Raw genomic sequence first — 21,071 nt, 5'->3', positions numbered from 1 at the left:
AAAAGGCAGCGGAAAAACATGTATGCTTCCAAACGCTGCCAGAATTAAGTTGGTTGAATTGCTAATGCAGTCTCATAGTATGGCAGGGCAGAGGATAATTGAACCCAAGTGACGTTAACACAGCAATTAATTCCAATTTCTCACACTAGTCCTCCCAGAGTATATGACTACAGCGAGACCAGCACATTCTTTGTATGTTTCTTTGTTTTCCAATGTTATTACTCGAAGTCTGGAGTCAATATTCAGACTTAGCTACTTAGTATTTCTAATTTTCATTGACAGTAACATCACCAGTATAAGAACCTCAGTGTCTAGGATTGCAGTTGTTGAATTATTTAGAATTACTGAATTTATATCATTTCACAGTAAAGATGTACTGTATCCTGGCCGTAATAAATCTTTTCTAAAATTTTGGATCCCTCATCTGCAGAGGGGCTGTGGAGGTAGAAGCTGGAGCTTTGTAATTAGACAGACAGATTTTCTCCCTCTACCTTCTCTACTGTGTAGCAGGCAACAGGGCAATGCAGGGATAGCAATAAGTGATGCTGACAACTGTGACCAGGTATAAACTCAACCTTGATAACAGCAGGATTTTATTCTGAATGCAAATCCTGGCCCAAATCTCAACTCTTATAACAGGGCAGGTCAAGTCCATTCAATAGCTGAGGAAACAGAATCTAAGTTACTTGTTTAAGGTCACAATAAGCCAGGCTTTTTGATTCTCAAACTGTTATATTTTATGCCAAACTATTGTTATCCCTTAGAGAAGGTTGGTTTCCTTTCCTTCTTTCCTTCCTTCTTCTTCCTTTTTTTCTGTACTGAGGATTGAACCCAATGACACTTTACCACTGAGTTATATCCCTGGTCCTTCGAAAACATTTTTTTTGTTTGTTTGTTTGTTTGAGACAGGGTCTCACTAAATTGCTTGGGGCCTTGCTAAATTGCTGAGGCTGGCCTTCAACTTGCGATCCTTCTGCCTCAGCTCATGAGTCACGGGGATTATAGGTATGTCCCACTATGCCTGGCACCCTTTTCCTAGTTGTTTCCATATGGTTGTCGGTGGGTCTGCACTGGCACGTGACTTTGCACATAACATGAACTTAAACTCAAGACAGTCTGGGAGCCTTGGGACAGAACCTGGTTCACAGGAACAGGCCTTTCCTACAGTGAGCCTAGGAGCATCTGTAGCAGGGGAGGATAGGGTTTCAGGCATAGGAAGCTTACAGATGGAATAATGGAATCACATCCAGAAACTTTTCTAATAGATAATAAGATTAAATTAAAAAATAAAATTGAACTCCCAAGCTCCTCTATGCCCAAGAGGCAAATCTGAGTTGAGAGCCAGAGTTCTCCCTCACTGATACCTAGACATCTCCAAGGAACACCTCCACCAGCAATTCAAATTAAACCTCTTAAAAGCTAACTGGTTTGCTCCATTCCCCCAGGCCCCAATATCCTAATGCCCCAAGCCCATCCCTCCTATGCTGTTATCTCAAGCTAAACATCTTGAAGTCATTTGTCCTTCTCACCCCATCTTTCAGAGTCAGTAGACCTTATCAAGTTCAATAACTATTTACTGAACACAAACTATTTCCCAGACACCCTGGGTGCTGGTCTTAAAAACACAAAGAATAGAGATCCACCTACACTGATGTGCATGGGACCCAGGCTCACAGTAGGCCCAGGTCCATCCCGCCACTGACGGACACCAGCTGGAGCTCAGGCTCCAGCACAGGACCACCCACACCGACATACATAGGATCCAGGCCCAGGGTAGGTCCGAGTTTGCCACCCCTTACCCCCCACCTCCCACCTGGGAGCCCAAGCCTAACCCACTTCCATCTCGGGAAATAGCAGGTCACCATAGCCTATCCCATGTAATGGCCCCTACCCTTTTGACAACAGATAGTGCCTAGAAGTAGCTGCATCTCAGAGCAGGCATCCCAAAGACAGTGTAAAGCCCACCCTTTCAGCCCTATCTCTGTAAGACTTTGCATTCATCTTGGGGCACCTCCACTACTATGAGTTACCTTGGCTACTGTCACCACCACCTTTAGTTGAAGGACACCAGCAGAGTCTGGAAGCCCAACATCAAGGTGAGGTACAGATAATCTGCACACATACTACAAGATTATAGAGTAGACACTGTAATGTCTCAGATCCACACTGCAAGAAAGGAAGACACACAGACAACATGAAAAAACAAGGGAGGAAAGTACCCCCAAACAAACCAGGATACTACAATAACAGAACCCACAGACAGTGAAGCTTATGAGATGTCAGAGAGCGAGTTCGGAAGGTTCATAATAATAACGACCTGTGAATTAAAGAATGACCTAAATGAGCAAATGCAAGCAAAAATTGATCACTCCAACAAAGATAAGAGAGCAAATACAGGCAGCAAAAGATTACTTCAAGAAAGAAAGACTCTGAAAAAAAAAAGAATAGTCAGAAATCCTTGAAATGAAGGAAACAATAAACCAAATAAAAAACTCAATAGAAAGCATAACCAACAGACTAGATCACTTGGAAGAAAGAATGTCAGATAATGAAGACAAAGTATACAATCTGGAAAATAAAGTTGATCACACAGTGAAGATAGTAAGAAACCATGAACAGAACATCCAAGAATTATGGGACAGCATCAAAAGACCAAATCTAAGCATTATTGGGACAGAGGAAGGCAAAGAGTTTCAAACCAAAGGAATGCACAATCTCTTCAATGAGATAATATCAGAAAATTTCCCAAGCATGAAGAATGATTTGGAAAAACAAATACAGCTTACAGGACACCAAATGTACAAAATTACAACAGATCTACACCAAAGCACATTATAATGAAAATGCCTAGCATACAGAAAAAGGAGAGAATATTAAAAGCCACAAGAGAGAGGAATCAGATCAGGTATAGGAGGAGACCAATTCGTATCTCTGCAGATTTTTCAACCCAGACCCTCAAAGCCAGGAGAAGATCATGGAACAACATATACCAAGCTCTGAAAGAAAATGGATGCCAATCAAGAATCTTATATCCAGAAAAATTAAGCTTTAGATTTGATGATGAAATAAAAACCTTCCATGATAAAGAGAAGTTATAAGAATTTACAACTAGAAAGCCTGCACTATAGAACATCCTTGGCAAAATATTCTATGAAAAGGAAATGAAAAACAATGATAAAAATTAGCAAAGGGAGGTATCACACTAAAGGGAAAACTAATCAGAGGGAAATCAAGTCAAGTTAAACACCAAAAATAAACAAAAATGGCTGCAAACACAAATCATGTCTCAATAATAACCCTGAATGTTAAACTCACAAGTCAAAAGACATACACTAGTAGATTGGATCTAAAAAAAGAAAAGACCCAACGATATGCTGTCTCCAAGAGACTCATGTCATACGAAAAGACATCCACAGACTGAAGGTTAAAGGTTGGGAAAAATCATACCACTCACATGGACTGCGGAAGCAAGCAGGGGTTTTTATCCTTATATCAAATAAAGTAGACTTAAAGCTAAAGTTAATCAAAAGGGATAAAGAAGGACACTATATACTGCTCAAGGGAACCATACACCAACAAGACTTAACAATTATAAACATATATGTCCAAACAAGAGAGTATCTAGGTTCATCAAACTCTTCTCAAGTTCAAGAGTCAAATAGACCATAACACAATAATTTTGAGTGACTTTAAACACCTCTTTCTCCACTGGATATATCTTCCAAACAAAAGCTGAACAAAGAAACTACAGAACTCAATAATATAATCAATAACTTATAATTAACTGACATATATAGGATACTTCATCCTTCAATGAGTGTTACACTTTCTTCTCAGCAGCATAGAGAACTTTCTCTAAAACAGACCATATATAAAAAAGTAGAGATACTACCCTTCATTCTATCTGATCATAATGGAATGAAATCAATGATAAAATAAGAAATAAAGGCTATTCCAATACCTGGAAACTAAGTAATATGCAAACTTCATTCAACATATGGAAATCAATAAATGAAATTCATCACATCAATAGATGTAAAGATAAGAATCATATGATCATTTCAATAGATGCAGAAAAAGCATTTGACAAAATGCAGCACCCCTTCATGTTCAAAACACTAGAAAAATTAGCAATAACAGGAACATATCTCAACATCATAAAGGCTATCTATGCTAAGCCCCAGACCAACATCATTCTAAATGGAGAAAAATTGAAGGCATTCCCTCTAAAAACTGCAACAAGACAGGGATGCCCTCTTTCAACACTTCTATTTAACATAGTTCTTGAAACACTGGCCTGAGCAATTAGATGAAAGAAATTAAAGGGATACACCTAGGAAAAGAAGATCAGTACTATCATCAACAAATTAGTACTATTTGTTGATGATATGATTCTATACCTAGAAGACCCAAAAAGTTCCACCAGAAAACTTGTAGAATTAGTAAATGAATTCAGCAATGTAGCAGGATATAAAATCAACATGCATAAATCAAATTAATTTCTATATTTCCACAACACATTCTCAGAAAGGGAAACAAGGAAAACTACCCCATTTACAATAGCCTCAAAAAAAATAAAATACTTGGGAATCAAATATTTTAATGAAAGAGGTGAAAGATCTATATAATAAAACTAGAGAACTCTAAAGAAAGAAATCAAAGAAGACCTTAAAAATGAAAAGATCTACTTTGATCTTGGATAGGCAGAATTAATATTATCATAGAAATAGAAAAAGCAGTGATGAAATTCATCTGGAAAAATAAGAGACCCAGAATAGCTAAAATAATCCTTAGCAGGAAGAGTGAAGCAGGTGGCATCACTATACCAGACTTTAAACTATACTACAGAGCAATAGTAACAAAAACAGCATAGTATTGGCACCAAAATAGACTGGTAGACTAATGGTAAAGAATAGAGGACACAGAGACTAACCCAAAAAATTACAATTAACTTATATTAGACAAAGGTGCCAAAAACATGCGTTGGAGAAAAGATAGCCTCTTCAACAAATGGTGCTGGGGAAACTGGAAACCCATATGCAGCAAAATGAAATTAAACTCCTATCTCTCACCATCCACACAACTGAACTCAAAATAGATAGATCAAGGACCTAGGAATAAACCCAGAGACCTTGTGTCAAATCGAAGAAAAAGTAGGCCCTAATCTCCATTGTGTGGGATTAGGCCCCAACTTCCTTAATAAGATTCCCATAGCACAAGAATTAAAATCAAGAATCAATATGAGATGGATTCAAACTAAAAAGCTTCTTCTCAGCAAAAGAAACAATTTGTGAGGTGAATAGAGAGCCTACATCTTGGGGGCAAATTTTACCCCTCACACATCAGATGAAACACTAATCTCTAGGGTATATAAAGAACTCAAAAAGCTAAACACCAAAAACACCCCCAAATAACCCAATCGATAAATGGGCCAAGGACCTGAACAGACACTTCTCAGAAGAGGATATACAATGAGTCAACAAACATGAAAAAATTTTCATCATCGCTAGCAATTAGAGAAATGCAAATCAAAACTACTCTAAGATTTCATTTCACTACAGTCAGAATAGCAGCTATTATGACGACAAACAACAATAAGTGTTGGCAAGGATGTGGGGGAAAAAAGGTACACTCATACACTGTCAGTGGGACTGTGAATTGGTGCAGTCAATCTGGAAAGCAGTATGGAGAATCCTTGGAAAATTGGGAATGGAACCAGCATTTGACCCAGCTATCCCTCTCCTCGGTCTATACCCAAAGGACTTAAAAACAGCATACTACAGGGACACTGCCACATCAAAGTTTAAAGCAGCACAATTCATAATAGCTAAACTGTGAAACCAACCTAGATGCCCTTCAGTAGATGAATGGATAAAAAAAAAGTGGCATATATACACAATTGAGTATTACTCAGTAGTAAAAGAGAATAAAATCATCGCATTTGCAGATAAATGGATAGAGGTGGAGAATATAATGCTAAGTGAAATTAGCCAATCCCAAAATGCCGAATGATTTCTCTGATTTAAGGATGCTGATCCATAATACGCTGTTGGGGGTAGAGGACATGGGAGGATTAAATGAACTGAAGCTAGGGCAAAGGGAAAAAGAGGAGGGAGGGAAGGGAAGGTGCATGGGGTAGGAAAGACGGTGGAATGCAATGGTCATCATTACCCTAATTACGTGTATGAAGACACGAAAGAAGTGATTCAACTTTGTGTACAACCAGAGATATGAAAAATTGTGCTTTATATGTGTAATATGAATTGTAATGTATTCTGTTGTCATATATAACAAATTGAAAAAAAGAATAGAGGAAAAAACCCCACAAAGAATATATCCTCTAACCTGCTGGTTTTCCATTGAGTTCTCTCACTGCAGCCCCAACAGGTCACTGGGCATCCAGGTGTAGCACAACAATCCCCTGGCTTTCAGGCTCTCTCCATCCCTCCAATATCCCCACCATTCCTCCACCACCAAGTCATCCAAATCACTGGTATCCTCCCCAAGGCCCTGAGTCCCAGACATTGACCCACCCTCATCTCCGTCCCCCTTTAACTGCTTGTATATCCTATATGCTAGACAGGTGAGGATTCCCAGTGCAAAGACTGAACTCACAACTCCACCCATCTGTACCTCAGGCCTGGAATGCCTTCCCCTGCCCTACTCACATAAAATTCTTTCAAATCTGAATCCCTACATTCTATCTCTGAACTCAGAGTAGAACCTCCTCAAATCCTGTAACCGTCTATTTCTTGCATCACTACAGACACATCCTACAGAATGGTTATTTTGTGTGTATATGTCTTCCCAGTGCATTCTGTCCCAAAGGGACAGGATTGAGCCTTATTTATCTGTACGTCTTTGCATGCTTAATTCATATTTTTTGAATGAAGGAGAAGCCCCATCAGCAATGTATAATATAAGAAACAGAAGGGGTTCAGGACAAGGGTTCATAGTTATCTCAGATGTCCCAAGCCAGGAATTCTCAATCTTAGAGAGTATAGACTGAAAACTAGTTGGTCACTAATATTAAATGCAAAAATTTGTGATTAATTTACTAAAAATAATGATCACAAAGTTAATATGTTTTCTTAACTGCAAGAAATGAGGGTAGAGTTATAGGTGGTAGAATTCATCCCAAAGTCACCTTGGTATATATCATTGATGTTAAAAAATAGTGCCAGAACTTACTGACAAATGCTGGTTCTAAATAATGTGAAGCAGGACAAGGGAGAGAACCTTGGGATATCAGTCTTTGAGAAATACAATGAGAAGATAGGAAAAGATGCAGTTTCTAAGCTTCTCCCATCAACATCACCAATTTTTTTTTATTTTTTTTGTAGCTGATTTATTATTTTTTCATGTCATAGATGCAGTGTGAAAGCGCTAATTATCACATACATCCACAAGATATTCACTTTGTGTTCCACCATGAATTTGAGCAAGAGTTGTTCCCACACTGCTTCTTTTATCATCACCAACCCTGACACTGCTACACAGACTCAGAGAAATGCTGAGTCTGCCTCACAGACCCTACTGCGGATGCCAGGTCTTAGAGTAGAGGACCTGTGGGGCAGCTTTTGGTGGGTTAAAGACCAGTGGCACTAGCTTATCTTGCTCTGTCAACTGTGCTTTGATAGAGGAGAGATCAAGACATTTGTCTAGGTATCATAAAATGGATATCTTTAAACTCATTTCTTCTAAGAAAGCTCCCAAATTTCCCTTCCAAACAAAAGCTGAACAAAGAAACTATAGAACTCAATAATACAATCAATAACTATAATTAACTGACATATATAGGATATTTCATCCTTCAATGAGTGTTACACTTTCTTCTCAGCAGCAGAGGGAACCTTCTCTAAAACAGACCATATTTTAAAAAGTAGAGATACTACCCTTCATTCTATCTGATCATAGAAGGGAAAGAGTAAATTAAAAAAAAAAAAAAAAGACACGACGACAACGACTAAGGACTGAGGAATGGCAGACATCCACTGTAACAAGATACCACACTTTTTTTCTGCCTTAAGAGTTTGGCTTTTATATGCCCCTAATACAGAGCAACTCCAGCTATAGTTTTGTTATCTAACTGTTTTCATTTTCTCCTTGCAAAGAGGAAGAGATGATGCTCAGGAAAACGGGGTGAGGGTGGCAGTAGAATGTGAGGACAGTGGAGCCAATGCAACATTTGGGGTCCAGATGACTTTCAGAGTCTCTTCCAGGTAAAAATTAATGCTAATGAACAATGATTCGGGGGCATGGCGAGATGCATATGCTTCAGTGAGCAAGTGACAACACGACTCCTTCAGAGTGTCACTTCTACATTTGTCTTTATAGTTTGCTTTTCTTACCCTGTTCTCCAAAACGTACATTAAGATATCTCATGCTAGTTCTCAATCTCAGCTCTTTTATTTGGCAAATGTACCAGAAAATTCTGTTTGGTTACTGGAGTTATCCCAAAGTGAAAAAATAGCATTTCCAGAAGGCCAGCATTCATTCCCATCCCTCTCTGGCATTTATATAACTCAATAGTGGCTTTGTTTTCTGACTGTTTGCACACACAGAACATACATATGACAACTGACCAAATGCCACCCAGATGTTTTTATGGCTCTAGATGCATGTAGGCAAAGAAAAATTTAGAATTAGCCCTTGCTCTTGAGACTTACTACTTTACTATTCTTTCCAAATACTCTGAATTTGATGCCTTCATGCAAATATTTGAGAAAAGACCTATTCAGGGAGTGGAAGGCGCCGCCTGCGCTGAGTGCTGGCAGTCCACTTTTGCAGACAGTTGGAGGCTAGTAGTTGCTGGAAGCTGGCCTGGCGGCTGCCTGGCACTTCAAAGGACTGCTCTGGAACTGGGAACAGTGCCTCCCAGGCTCCACAGAAGCCAGCCTGCTGACCTGCTGAACCTGTCTGCCCCACCCCACCTCATAAAGGGAATCTGTTTTAATGGTCACTGTGACCTGTGATGTTAGAGCGAGGTCTACGTAAGGTCTTCTTCTTTTTTGAGATGAATCTAGATCTTTCTGCTTTAGTCTTAAGGGCCCTAAATATCTGATGTTACTGCCCACACTGGTTTAGAGAATGAAGATTAATTATTCAATTACTGTTAGATCTTTCAACTCTGTTGAATGTCAGCAATAATTTTTTTTAAAGAACATTTTGGTGGCTGTGAGATAAGAATTTTCTAAACCTTTTAGCTTAATTTCAAAAGATTTTCCCCTTTACATTTAAAAAATTTAGTCAAGAAATAGATAAATATTTTCAAAATGACTGATGCTATATATTCTTTGGGGCTCCCTTTTACCTCCATCTACAGAAATGAAAAACAGAGCTTTTTGACTAAAAACATCGTGGTCTTCAGCACAGACAGACAATAACACCCACACTCTAAGGGCTACACTGAATGTCTGTTTTTCATTTATATCAAGTGTACTTCATTGCAATGGAAACAAATTGTTAAAAGGGCTGGACATTTCAGAAGAGAAAGTCCAAGATTAAATATGGGTTCCTCAGTTTTCCAGAAGTATTCTCACACCAGGACAAGTAGTTAATGGTAAAATAGCTTCCTGAGTATTTCAGATTAATTGCACTTCTGTTTCCTATTTTTTACTCCAAAGTGACAATACTGCTTAGACGTGCCCAGGGGGTAAGGCCCTCTGTAACCCAAGTGCAAACAGTATAATGATGGACAAAACAATCCAGAAGGTTTCAAATAACAGCTGTGACTGACAAATTAGATACCTGAGTCCATAATTAAGCACAGCATTTCACCAAACTTAGCAATTAAAGTGCTATCCACCCAGGAAACAGGACCAACTAAAGCACTCTGTCTTCATCACTATATATCCACCGATCCTTTTAGAATTATGTTAACACCTTTTTTCTCCTGTAAAATGATTCAAAATCACATAATGTGAATGCTCTATCCAGGCTAGAGTTTAAACAAATTGTTCAAATCCAAGCAACTCCTCCCTGTGTCTTTCATGTCTTCCTACTGTATGCTTTGTGAACAGAGCTACCACCAGCCTTCCGATCTCACCACCTACATTAGCTGTTCTCTTAAGCTTCCTAGGACAAGGTTGATTTACAATAAGAAAGAATGCTCTGGTACAGTTGAGGCAATACGGCCTTTCCCACAAAAAGACACGTGGACCCTCACTTCATAGCTGCTGACTACGAGGGTGCGCAATTTAGCACACAACATGGGTGCCCTTTAAGAAAAGTCAATTTTATACCTATAGTGGATTCTGAAGGTCAAAATAAAAATGACTGCAGCAGGACTAGCTAGCTATTTCATTGTAGAACTCGGTACATAACAAACCTGTGGGTATCCTTGTTCAAACAGTAAGTTTCAAAATAACAGCAGAGCATTAAGCCAAGCTTAATGAGTCCTCCTAAGGGTGAGCTCTATACAGCTGCACAGGTTGCAGACCCACGAAGCTGGCCTGACTGCAGTGAATGTGGCTGGAGCCCCTCAACACATAAGTGGATGTGTATCCATTCTGCCAACAGTTAGGAGTGCCATCAGTGTGTGGAGGTGGATTTGTCAGATAGCCTGATATTGATCTCAGCTTCACCATTAACAAGCTATTACTTTGCCCAGTGATTTCATGTCCTAGCTGCTGGGCATCCTCACCCATGAAGGGGATAAAGAGCAACCAACTACTTGGCTGTTGGGAAGATTAGCCTAGAAAATTTACACGAAGAATACTGAACAGAGCTTGGCCCAGAATATGAACTCAAACATAGTTCCCTGTAATTTTTAAATAAAATATAAGTAAAAGATAACCATCATCAGGGAAGTACAAAAAGAGTATAGAGGGCCTCTGGCGGGTTAGCAATCAGACTAGTTGGGGAAACTAGGGGAAAGGAAGCTCCATGTAGGAAATGTATCCGAGACAGGACTAGGAGGAAATCAGCAGTGAGGGTGGAGGAACATGAGGTGTGTACGTTGCAGTCCATGATGGCACCTTAGGTGAAGCCCGGGGCACAGGGAGCAGACTAATAGGAGCCACAGCTACAAGGACAAGCAAGTGCTACTGGGCGAGGCCTCATATGGTTAGCCAAGGAAGCACAAGCTCTGTCTGTGTGGCCACAGGGAGAACAGCAAGTTCTAAGACAAATCAGTGGTGTGGTCAGAGCTGATCCTCCAGATGTAGGCAACACGGAAAGACTCAGTAATTTTTTCTCTATCAAAGTGCAAGAGAACTGATAAAATACATAGAGGAAAGAAACAATTAGCCTACCACAAATATTAACTGCCCACATTGGTCCTGCCCTCTACCAAATCAAACACTTCATAAAAAGAAGTCACAATCAAATCCTTTCAGAAGTCAGGTAGTTTTTAGGCATGTGGGGATTTTAAAGACTGAAACCAACTAACAAACCAACCAACCAACAAAACCCAAACCAAACTAACTTCATTCCCTTATCCCAGTCCACAAACAGAAACAATGGAACTAGCAGGTAAATTCAGCGCACCTGCTGGCCTCTGCTCACAATGGCTGCTGGGTACACTCAGGTGGTCTCTGGGATCTCCACCCACCCCTGACAATTGCTCTAGGTAGGTTTAATCCAGTACGCAACGACACACACTGCTGACCATGGTCAGGCCTGCTCTGCTCTGCACCTCTTTCTATATGTCTGCTCTTACTTTGTGCCACTTGGTGTGGATAGTCATTTGTCATTTTGTTAATGTAAAGGAAAAACTACAAGAACCAAAGAACAATAAGTTAGAAGACTACTAGGTTTCATTCAGATTTTCCTGGAGAGCAGGGGCCAGTATCTATTTACAATTCCAAGCAGGGCCACAGGCATGCAGCAACTGCCTTGCTCCCAACATCTCCTCCATTTATATTTGTGCTGTTCCTTAAAACCAGTCTGTAGAACCCTAAAGGAGTGGGTGCAGATGTTCCAGGACCACATTTATGTATCTTATTCTCAGTCTCCTGCGATTTGGCCTGCAGAAGAGAACTGGTGCTAGGCCTGAACACTTGGGTAAAGAGACTACTCCTCTCTGCTGACCAGCCTTAAGGATACCCTGCCTACCTCATTATTTCACAGAAACTGCTCCTGCAGGTCAAAAGAAATTAAAATCATTTTCCTCTGCAATTTAATGATAAGCAGATCCCAAACTGCCACTCTGTCACCATACTTTTATATGACACAGGTTACAGCATGACACAGGTTAGATCTGGCTTCCAGGGAGGCCTTCATCATGTCTATATGTGTGTAGGTGGTTGGGAGGAGCAGGGGTACCTGGGACCACCGTGGTTCTTATAGATTTTTCCATAAAGGTGAGACTAGGCTAGGCCACCCAGGGTAGTCCTTATATAATCTCCCCTGGAGCTGGGTAGGAGAGCAAGACCCAACTGCTAGGTGTACACAGGAGTATAAATCCTTGGAGACATGTAGGACTACACTATTGTATACCATCTCACTACTCTGTCCAGAATATAACTGTCTATTCCAAGAACATCTCTAAGGTCCATATCATTCTCACAGATGATCTTTACAGAATATCCTATGACTTCTGAATACACAGTTCACCAGAGTTCGTATTTAGCACAGCAAGCTAAATTGAATTCATTTTCTGTCTCGCTGAAGTTAACCATGATACTGTCACTGAAGACAACAAAACTTACTCATGGAAACACCTTGACCCACCACACACTATCCAAGACTAGGCTGAAGCCTGACACGTTGGCCCAGGCTGGGAAGCTCTACCAAATCCCTACACTATGTACATAGCCTGCACTCTGGGGCCTCCAGAATTTCCAGACCCCAGGGTGGGGCGGGGGCTCCACAACACAGGTGCAGCTCCCATGGAAACACTGTCCTAGGAGGAGTATAAAGCAGCTTGAGGAACCACTTAAAAGCAACTCAGGAGACTGAGCTGGGATCACACTGGAGCATTCCCCAACATTCCCTGGGCCACTCTGGAATGTGTAAATGAAAGGAAGTTGAGATGCACGCCAATTTTATACTGCTGTGCCCATTTCTGAAATGCCTTAATAGGAACCATTACTGCCTCTTGAAGGGCCACGTGCTCCCTGCTGCACCGCCTCCTCCTCCTGAACATCACATCATCTAACAATTTGACCTTACAAATTATACTGACTCCAATTCCAAAGCGGACAACAGAGCAGACAGTTCTCATGAAGAGAGGGAAAAAGGAAGCTTTGGAGTCTGGTGACTTCAAGTCAAGCTCAGCCGTTGGTTTTCTACTTTAGCTTTTTTAATTTTTTCAGGGGGTGGAACTGGGCATTGAATTTAGGAGCACTTGACCACTAAGTCACATCCCCAGCCCTATCTTGTATTTTATTTAGAGACATGGTCTCACTGAGTTGCTTAGTGCCTCACTATTGCTGAGGCTGGCTTTGAACTTGGCAATCCTCTTGCGTGGGCCTCCTGAGCCACTGGGATTACAGGCGTGTTCCACTGTGCTCGGCTACTTTTCTTGATGATAAATACAACACTATAATTCGGTTCCAACTGAAACTTATATAGGAGATTCAATCAAGAACTTGCATTTCACTTAGAGTCAATTTAGGCAAGTTTTATCAATGATATACTTTTAAAACAGGAGTATACTGAACTTAGCCAACAAAATCTAACCTAAGTATAGCTTTAATGCTATGATTTTATTATATTACTAGGTAGTTTGCTTTAACCATCATTTAACTTTTATAAAAAGAAACCATTTTATTTTCCTTTAAATTGATTTAACTTCTGTCCCCAGTTATTCATTGGAAACCTTAAAGGTCAGAGTCTGTACTTGGTTCTTAGAATACAAAGATGAATAAGACAGGCTAAGTTGGAAAAATGAAGAAATCAGATTAAAATGAAGTATAATAAATTCTGTGAATTGAGAAGGCATTTGGTGACATCAACATTCCCATTGGGGCAGTTAAGTAGAGATAGGAAAAGTAGAAATGGGAGAATAATTTTTTTTTAAAGTTGTTGACCTTTATTTATTTTATTTATTTGTATGTGATGTTGAGAATTGAACCCAGTGCCTCACACACACATGCTAGGCAAGTGCACTACCGCTGAGCAATAGTCCCAGCTTGGGAGGATTTTTTTTTTTAGATGTTGATGGATCTTTATTTTATTCATTTATTTATATTGTGTGCTGAGAATCAAACACAGTGCCTCACACAGGCCAGGCACTCTACCACTGAGTCCCAGCCCTGCCCAGGATGATGTCCTGAAGAGACTAAAAGCATCTTAGGAGGCTCATGGGAGGTGAGCTGTGGAAAAGAGGGAGGAGGAGGTGCAGCAGGGAGCACATGGCCCTTCATGAGGCAGGTGTGCAGCTGATAATGACAGGGAGAGGGAAGGACAAGCAGGTGAACTCATAGGGCTGTCACCAACCATGCTGGTGGGGGGAGGTGCATGACTTGGCCCTGAAGGCTGTGCAGAACCATGGGAGAGCATGCAAAGAAGCATGGCTTGAGGACTGTCTCCATTTCTGTTTGATTACCATTCTAGAACAAGGCTGGTCACCATATTTGGAGAAATTTAGCAACAATTTAGGAAAGAAAATAATTTTATTATGAAACAAGAGCTCCTGAAACAATGGCAAGGAAGAAGCTTAAAAATGAGGAACTCAACAGAAGCTGAGGACTTGGGAGGTTATGGTGGGTGGGGTGGAATAAGAACATTAAGGAAGTGACTATGAATTCTAGGTCTGCTCTGGAGAGTAGATGTAGCTACTAGATGTTGTCGATGGAAAAGCCATTCACCGATGTGAGAAGGAAGAGATGGAAGGTGGGGCATATTTTATATGGACACAGTTTGGGCAGTGAGTTCAAATGTCACATTCAAGTGCAGATGTTCAGTAGACAGTCAGGCATATGAACATGAAAAGTGAAAAAGAGGCCAAGGGAAAACAGAATTAAGGAATATCCCACATAAATGATGGCTGAGGTTAGTGAAATGGATGACCACCTAGATACACTGCAGTGTGTTAGAGGAAGAAAAATGAGTACATAATCATGAGGAGCACAGAATTTTAGGGTGATGAGACAGATATAAAGAGCTGACGAATAAACAGGAAATAAAGTTTTGGAAGAGTGTTCATCAGCTTTGTATCACTACAAACAAAATATCTGAAACAGGCTATTTATGAAGACAAGGTCTATTCAGCTCACAATTCTGAGGCTTGAGCCCAACATCAGGTAGCTCCAATGGTTTGGGCCTTTGGTGAGCACAGCATTCGTGGTGGGAATGTGTGTCAGAGCAAGTGCTCACATTTTGAACTATGAAGCAGAAAAAAGGGACAGGAAGGGTCACTCCATTCCCTTTGAGGGCATTCCCCCAATGACCCAAGGACCTCCCACCAGTCCCATTTCTGACTAATACCACCCTGGGGACCAAGATTTTATATGGACCTGTGGGGAATGCTCATCCAAAGCACAGCAACAAGAAGACTGAAAAAGAGGCAAAGGAAGTTTTAGCAAGGACTGACAAATACCAAGTAGCTTTAAAATTATGGAAGTCAATGTGGATCTAGCCAGTGCTCTCAAGATCCACGATTTAAGGATCCTCCTGTCAAGTTATGCAACTGTGACCCCACCCACAGTTCAATGCGATTAAAATCTAATACTTGAATAAAGATTGGTGATAACTTCATCTAAAAAAAAAAGAGAAAGAAAAATTATTTTGTATGTTAACATGCCTGCTGTTTATTCTAAGTCCCTACAATAGTGAGACTTTTTCAAGCTTACAAGCATAGATTAGGGTTTTATCACGACCCCATGTTGTGTTTAAACACAGTAATGTATCAAGTTCAGTGAAAATAGCAATTGCATCACATTACCTGTTTTTGTTGAACAAATGTTAATTTGTTAATGACTACTTTTCCTGCAAATAATACAAAGTTCTGTAGTCAGAAGGTCACCTGAGTAGCCTAAAACTCTCACATTCAAACCAAACAGAGTTAGATTTTAGATGGCAAAAGGGCCATCTAACATGCCAGCTTCTCTTAGCAATGTATAGAGAAGAATACTGTCCAGTTGAAAACTTCTTACTAAAAATTCAAAACACCAACATTGCTTCCTAAGTAAAAATCCTGATCTTGGTTTTAAAGGAAAATATTATTTGTTCCACAAATTTAAAAAAAGTTCCTAATGACCTTTAAGTTTGAGATGTGGTATACAATGAAAGAAAAACTGCTTGTACAAGCAGTAAATGATCATTTTCAGCTAACATGGATTTTGCTGGACCTGGCCAAACAGAACAGAGAGACTGAAGCAGCATGGGCAGAGGCGACTTACAGTTAAACATTACTTTCTGAGGGAGGAAAAAGAATGAAACAACTGTATGGAAAACATAAGGCAGACCCCTGGCATTTGTTTTGACTACTTAGGGTTCATCTGAAAGTTCCATACTGTACTTCATAAATGCCCCATGTCTCTCTCTCTCTCTCTCTCTCTCTCTCTCTCTCTCTCTCTCTATATATATATATATATATATATATATATGGGAGAATCAAATGGATGGGTGTGTCCCAGGGAACATCTAAGCTAAGACGTTTTAAGATTATAAAAGGACTACTTAAACCTTTCAGTTGTATTTTACATATTTCAAGGAGAAAATTATATTTCAAGGTGAATTTTCTGAACCTGGGGTTCAAGAGGGGCTCAGAGTGTTCCTATGAGTGTCATGCATCTACTCTGCCCGAGTTTTCCTGAATTCATAGCAAAACAAGTTTCCCCAGCTGTACCTTTTATTTATACCTTAATGTTAAACTTACAAAGGAAATATCATGTTACTAAAAATCGGGAACGATGGGGTAGGAAACCGAACTCTATATTTCCACAAAAGACTACCCACCTAATTACCAAACACTTCAAAATGAAGATGATTCAACTGTGAAGTCCTTGTCTGGTGGACTCCAAGGATACCTGAAACTAAAAAATCTGAGGGGACAATGAGTAGTGGTTAAATATCCCCCCACCAAGGGCAGCCTCACTTCCACCACTCTTGTCTCTATAGCCTGCAGAGTCACAGGACTATGCTTATAATCTGGGATGAGCACTCAGTAAGATGTGCTCTCTCTGGGCAGAGTTAAGTCACAGCACATGCAGAAATCACCTCTAGAATGAAAGGGGCTCATCTGGAGAAAATGGAGTCCCATGCTCCCTAACCCTGAAAGCTGCTGTCACCGTAAGATGACAATTAGAAGCAAAAAATACCCTCACTTTTAGAGGTCAGTTTGCTGAACTTTTGTTCAGCTTCAGTTTAGATTCAGTTGCAAAATTAAATTCAATGTGGAATCAAAATATATTCCACTATTTTATCATATGGAATACTATGTATAGGAAATGACTCAATCACTTTCACTCATGAAAGCCTCTAGACTGTTCTGCAGAGGAAGAAGACAGCACAGACAGGGAAAAGCACTCCTCTGAACAATGGCTTCCTAGGTTCATCTTTCAAAACGAGGGCCAAACCATGAGTTACCGAGAACAGCTAACACACATTTCGGGAAGAGCCAACTCTGAAATGTGTAGAAGAAAAAATTTATTCAGAGATCTCTTGGATGCTTTTCTCCTCAAAAATAATGAAAGCAGGAAGAGTTCAGATGGAAATGGGGCTATTGTGGGTGAGAAATTTTTTCTGAGATAAATAGCAAGGATCTGTAAATAAATCTCTAGGATTAAACGAAGAATTTTAGAAAGACAACTTGTTTTGTGTTTGTTTCTATAAATTATACTCCATCATGTCTTAGTATTCTATAATGGTTAAGAGACGAGATTCTATGCGATAGCTCAAAAGCTAGACTGAGACCAGAGACTTCATAGTGTGCTTCTTCCACTTCTATCTTTCTGCTTCCAAAGGAGACCGATGACTATTTAAGCATGTTTGGGGACATATTCCTTGGCATCCTGTTCTGGTTGGACCTGGCTACTCAGGTGAGTCAGGATCACATTTTAACTTCCATGGGGATTCTCTTCTACCCAACACAGTTCCTGGGGTACGGACTTCACTCTAGCTCTGAGGGTTTCCACAAAAAATCCTGAGATGCGATCAAGACAAGCAGAAGTGATGGGGAAAGGACAGCGAGTGGACAGAAAGTAGCAGTGGTTTGTTTCGGTCAGGTGACCAGCAGATTTTTCAATTATTCTGTTTCCTTCATTAGCACACATGATTTGAGGCAACTAGATTTACAGTGTATTTATTTAAAATTTTATGGCCAACTGTCAATCACATTTTGAAACTACTTGATTTTGTTTGATTTTAGGCCTTGTCTCTACTTCAAGATGCTGCAGACAAAGGTGCTAGGGCGATCAAGTGCAGAGTTGACCAGTTATCTTTTGTGAGGGAATTTACCAACTTTCAATTTAATAATAAACTTTGGTTTTTTACATTGTGGGATCCTCAAATCCCTTTCCCTTTAGCTTGCTTAACTCAGGGCTGGTATTTTGACCCATTCCTGCAGAATACCTTTTCCCTACTATTTTCTTCTACTTTCAGAGCAATGGAAAATGTGCTATTCCAGTTTTCCTTTCTCAGAATTCTTCATTAATAAAGTAAGAGAAATATAGATATTCAACCCAAAATTTGCATTCTGTTGCTCCTAGCATATCATTTGCCCCCAAACAACAAAGACTGTCAAAAATGGTAATACAGCCACTATCACCTCAAAGAGACTGCTAAATTCAAATCCCTATGGCTGCTAAATGCACAAAGATGATTTCTATTGATAATCACATAGAAATTAAAAAGCAAAACTTAATAATATCACTGCACAGGGCTGAAATTTTTGCTGAAATATGTCCTCAGATACCCTTATGGCTTTGGAATTCTACCATGCTTTGAAAATCACTCATGCACGCATCTCCGCTTTAATTCTTGATTTCTAGCAAAATTTAGGAAGGAGTAAGGCTAGTGAGTATGGACCTGGTGTTATTTAAATTTCAGAAACCTCGGGGAGGTGCACTCACCGCCTCTCTAGCGGGCGCCCATCACTGGAGATGCTTCGAGGAATGTTGGCGGCTCTTTCTGGAGGAGGCATCTTCCCGTCGCCTTTCCCAGCATTTAGCCGTGAGGTCATGGGACTCTGTACCTGGGATGGGACTTGAGGAGAATGAGACCCCTTGTTGGCATTCCGCTGCCATTTGTTATTATTGCGGAAGGGAAATTTGAACTCATATGAAACACCTTCATTCATTTTGTACTCCATCACTGGCATGCGGTAGGTTTCGGAGCAGCTCCTATTAGGGGAAGGCACAGGGAGAAAAACAATTAATACTCCTTTCTTGTTGGTGGAACCACACTGATTCTCATTAACACTTAAAATGGATCCAAGACTTCATCTTCTGCCTCTGGTCCTCTTTCAGCCCTATAATTATTTTCCTTTCAAAAACCAGAAACCCAGGCAGTGCTGACCATGCTTTCCTTTACTCAATCCCAACTGTTGAGTCTCTAAACACCAAGAAGACACAAGGTCACCCTGGGAGTAGACACAGCTGTAGGAGACCTAAGGAGGACAGGGAAGCAGACCCTAAGAACACAATCTTGACAGAAACAAGCAACCAGCTCTGAACACCTTCACTGCATATCACAACTGGGGGCTTAAAAGGGGGTACCCTGAGAGAGAAGAAATTAAGTGAGGAGAAGTCTTAAAATCCAAAGCAAAAGCTAAATTTAGCTAAAGAGGGGGGGGGGAAACCCAATTATAGAAATACTAAAATTATTAAATCCCTGAGGGACAAAGCATAATCTGAAATCAGACTTTATTTTTTTAAAGAAAGAAATCTCTCATAGCAAGGCCGTCCCCAGGCAGCAGCCTGAGTGAAATTAATGGCAAGCGTAAATGTTTTCCATTTTACCATTTTGTGCCACCATCTGAAACTCAAATTCTCAGGAAACGGGAGCCCATTTTCCATTCTTTATGCCAAATGATGGGGGGAAGTATTGTCGGTCATAAGCCTGATTGACAAATTCTATTCTTACTAAAGTAATACCTCAAACCATGCATTTGAATTTCATCACTAAGTGGAAAAATGACTTCCTTCTCATAGGAATGTGAAGGATTGGGAAAACGGGTGAGAGGATTTGGAAAGAAGGGTTCACAGAGCAACTGTGGAACAGCCCTTCACAAGGCACTTTAGAAGTAAGGTAGGGAGAATCCAAAACGTCACTGACGGGGAGACTAAGGGGAATGCAAACCACACAGAACAGCTGCAACTCTAATTTTAATGTTTCTAGAAGCCATATTAGAAAGTAAAACAAAACTGGTGAGATTATATATTTAATGTAGCCTGAGATATCTAAAACATCATTTTAACATGTAATCACTATTGAAAAATTACAGAAATATTGTATGCTCTTGTCTGACATGCATCCCACACTGAGCTAAACCTCAGCCACCTGCCATTTCTGCCAGTTCTGCCTGCCTTTTGTAGCAGGGGTAACCGCCCACTACCTTCCTGGTCTCTCAGTTATCTCTGCAAAACACAAGAAAGATACATGGAAGCAAAAAGGAAATAGGCACTGAAAAACAAAGACTAAAGCTGATTTTTAATGCCATACATAAATACTCCTAAAAGGATTTTCATTCTATCATTTGAAGCAAAATTTAGTGTTTAAGAATGGTAACTATAATAAAGTAGATATAACTGTAATGGTTGGACACTAATCCAGCCACATTTCAGCATCTCTGAAGTGGATACCTACTATCTTTATCCTCTCTTCATCCAAGAGGAAATGGAAGGAGGCCTGGAAGGATTAACTTGCCCCAATGTATACAGCCAGGAGGTGGCAGAGCAGGGGTTTAGACACAGAACTAGTCTTCCTGCAGGCCAGTTTTATTCTGTTCTCTTAACTGAAGAACATGGCTCCAACCCCCCAGACATTATACACCTGTAGTGACTATCACATCTTATTCAAGGCATAGCATATGGCAAAAAGGAAAATTCAACAACTTTTACAGACCAAATTGAAGATTTGTGGCAGCAAGAATGATAATTACAGTGGAAAAAGTGACAAATGGTGACTTGCTGAAACCACAAAATTAACCACTCACTGTCTTTTCAGTCTTTTTTTATTCT

At 40.1% G+C, this 21,071-nt stretch overlaps 1 protein-coding gene across 19 annotated transcripts in view; it reads right to left on the bottom strand.

Annotated features, from left to right (window-relative positions):
* The window catches only part of Sipa1l1 (signal induced proliferation associated 1 like 1), a 355,619-nt gene that overhangs the window by 39,306 nt on the left and 295,242 nt on the right, over positions 1-21,071 (bottom strand). For all 19 annotated transcript variants that reach the window (XM_078050449.1, XM_078050450.1, XM_078050446.1 and 16 more), the window contains one exon: positions 18,963-19,232. In XM_078050449.1, coding sequence (XP_077906575.1) covers positions 18,963-19,232 — 270 coding nt within the window. The remainder of the gene's footprint in view (positions 1-18,962; positions 19,233-21,071) is intronic.

Source organism: Ictidomys tridecemlineatus, chromosome 5, assembly GCF_052094955.1.
Source record: "Ictidomys tridecemlineatus isolate mIctTri1 chromosome 5, mIctTri1.hap1, whole genome shotgun sequence".
Taxonomy (NCBI): Eukaryota; Metazoa; Chordata; class Mammalia; order Rodentia; family Sciuridae; genus Ictidomys; species Ictidomys tridecemlineatus.
Note: the sequence above shows the minus strand (reverse complement) of the source record. Positions and strands in the feature narration are given on the sequence as shown.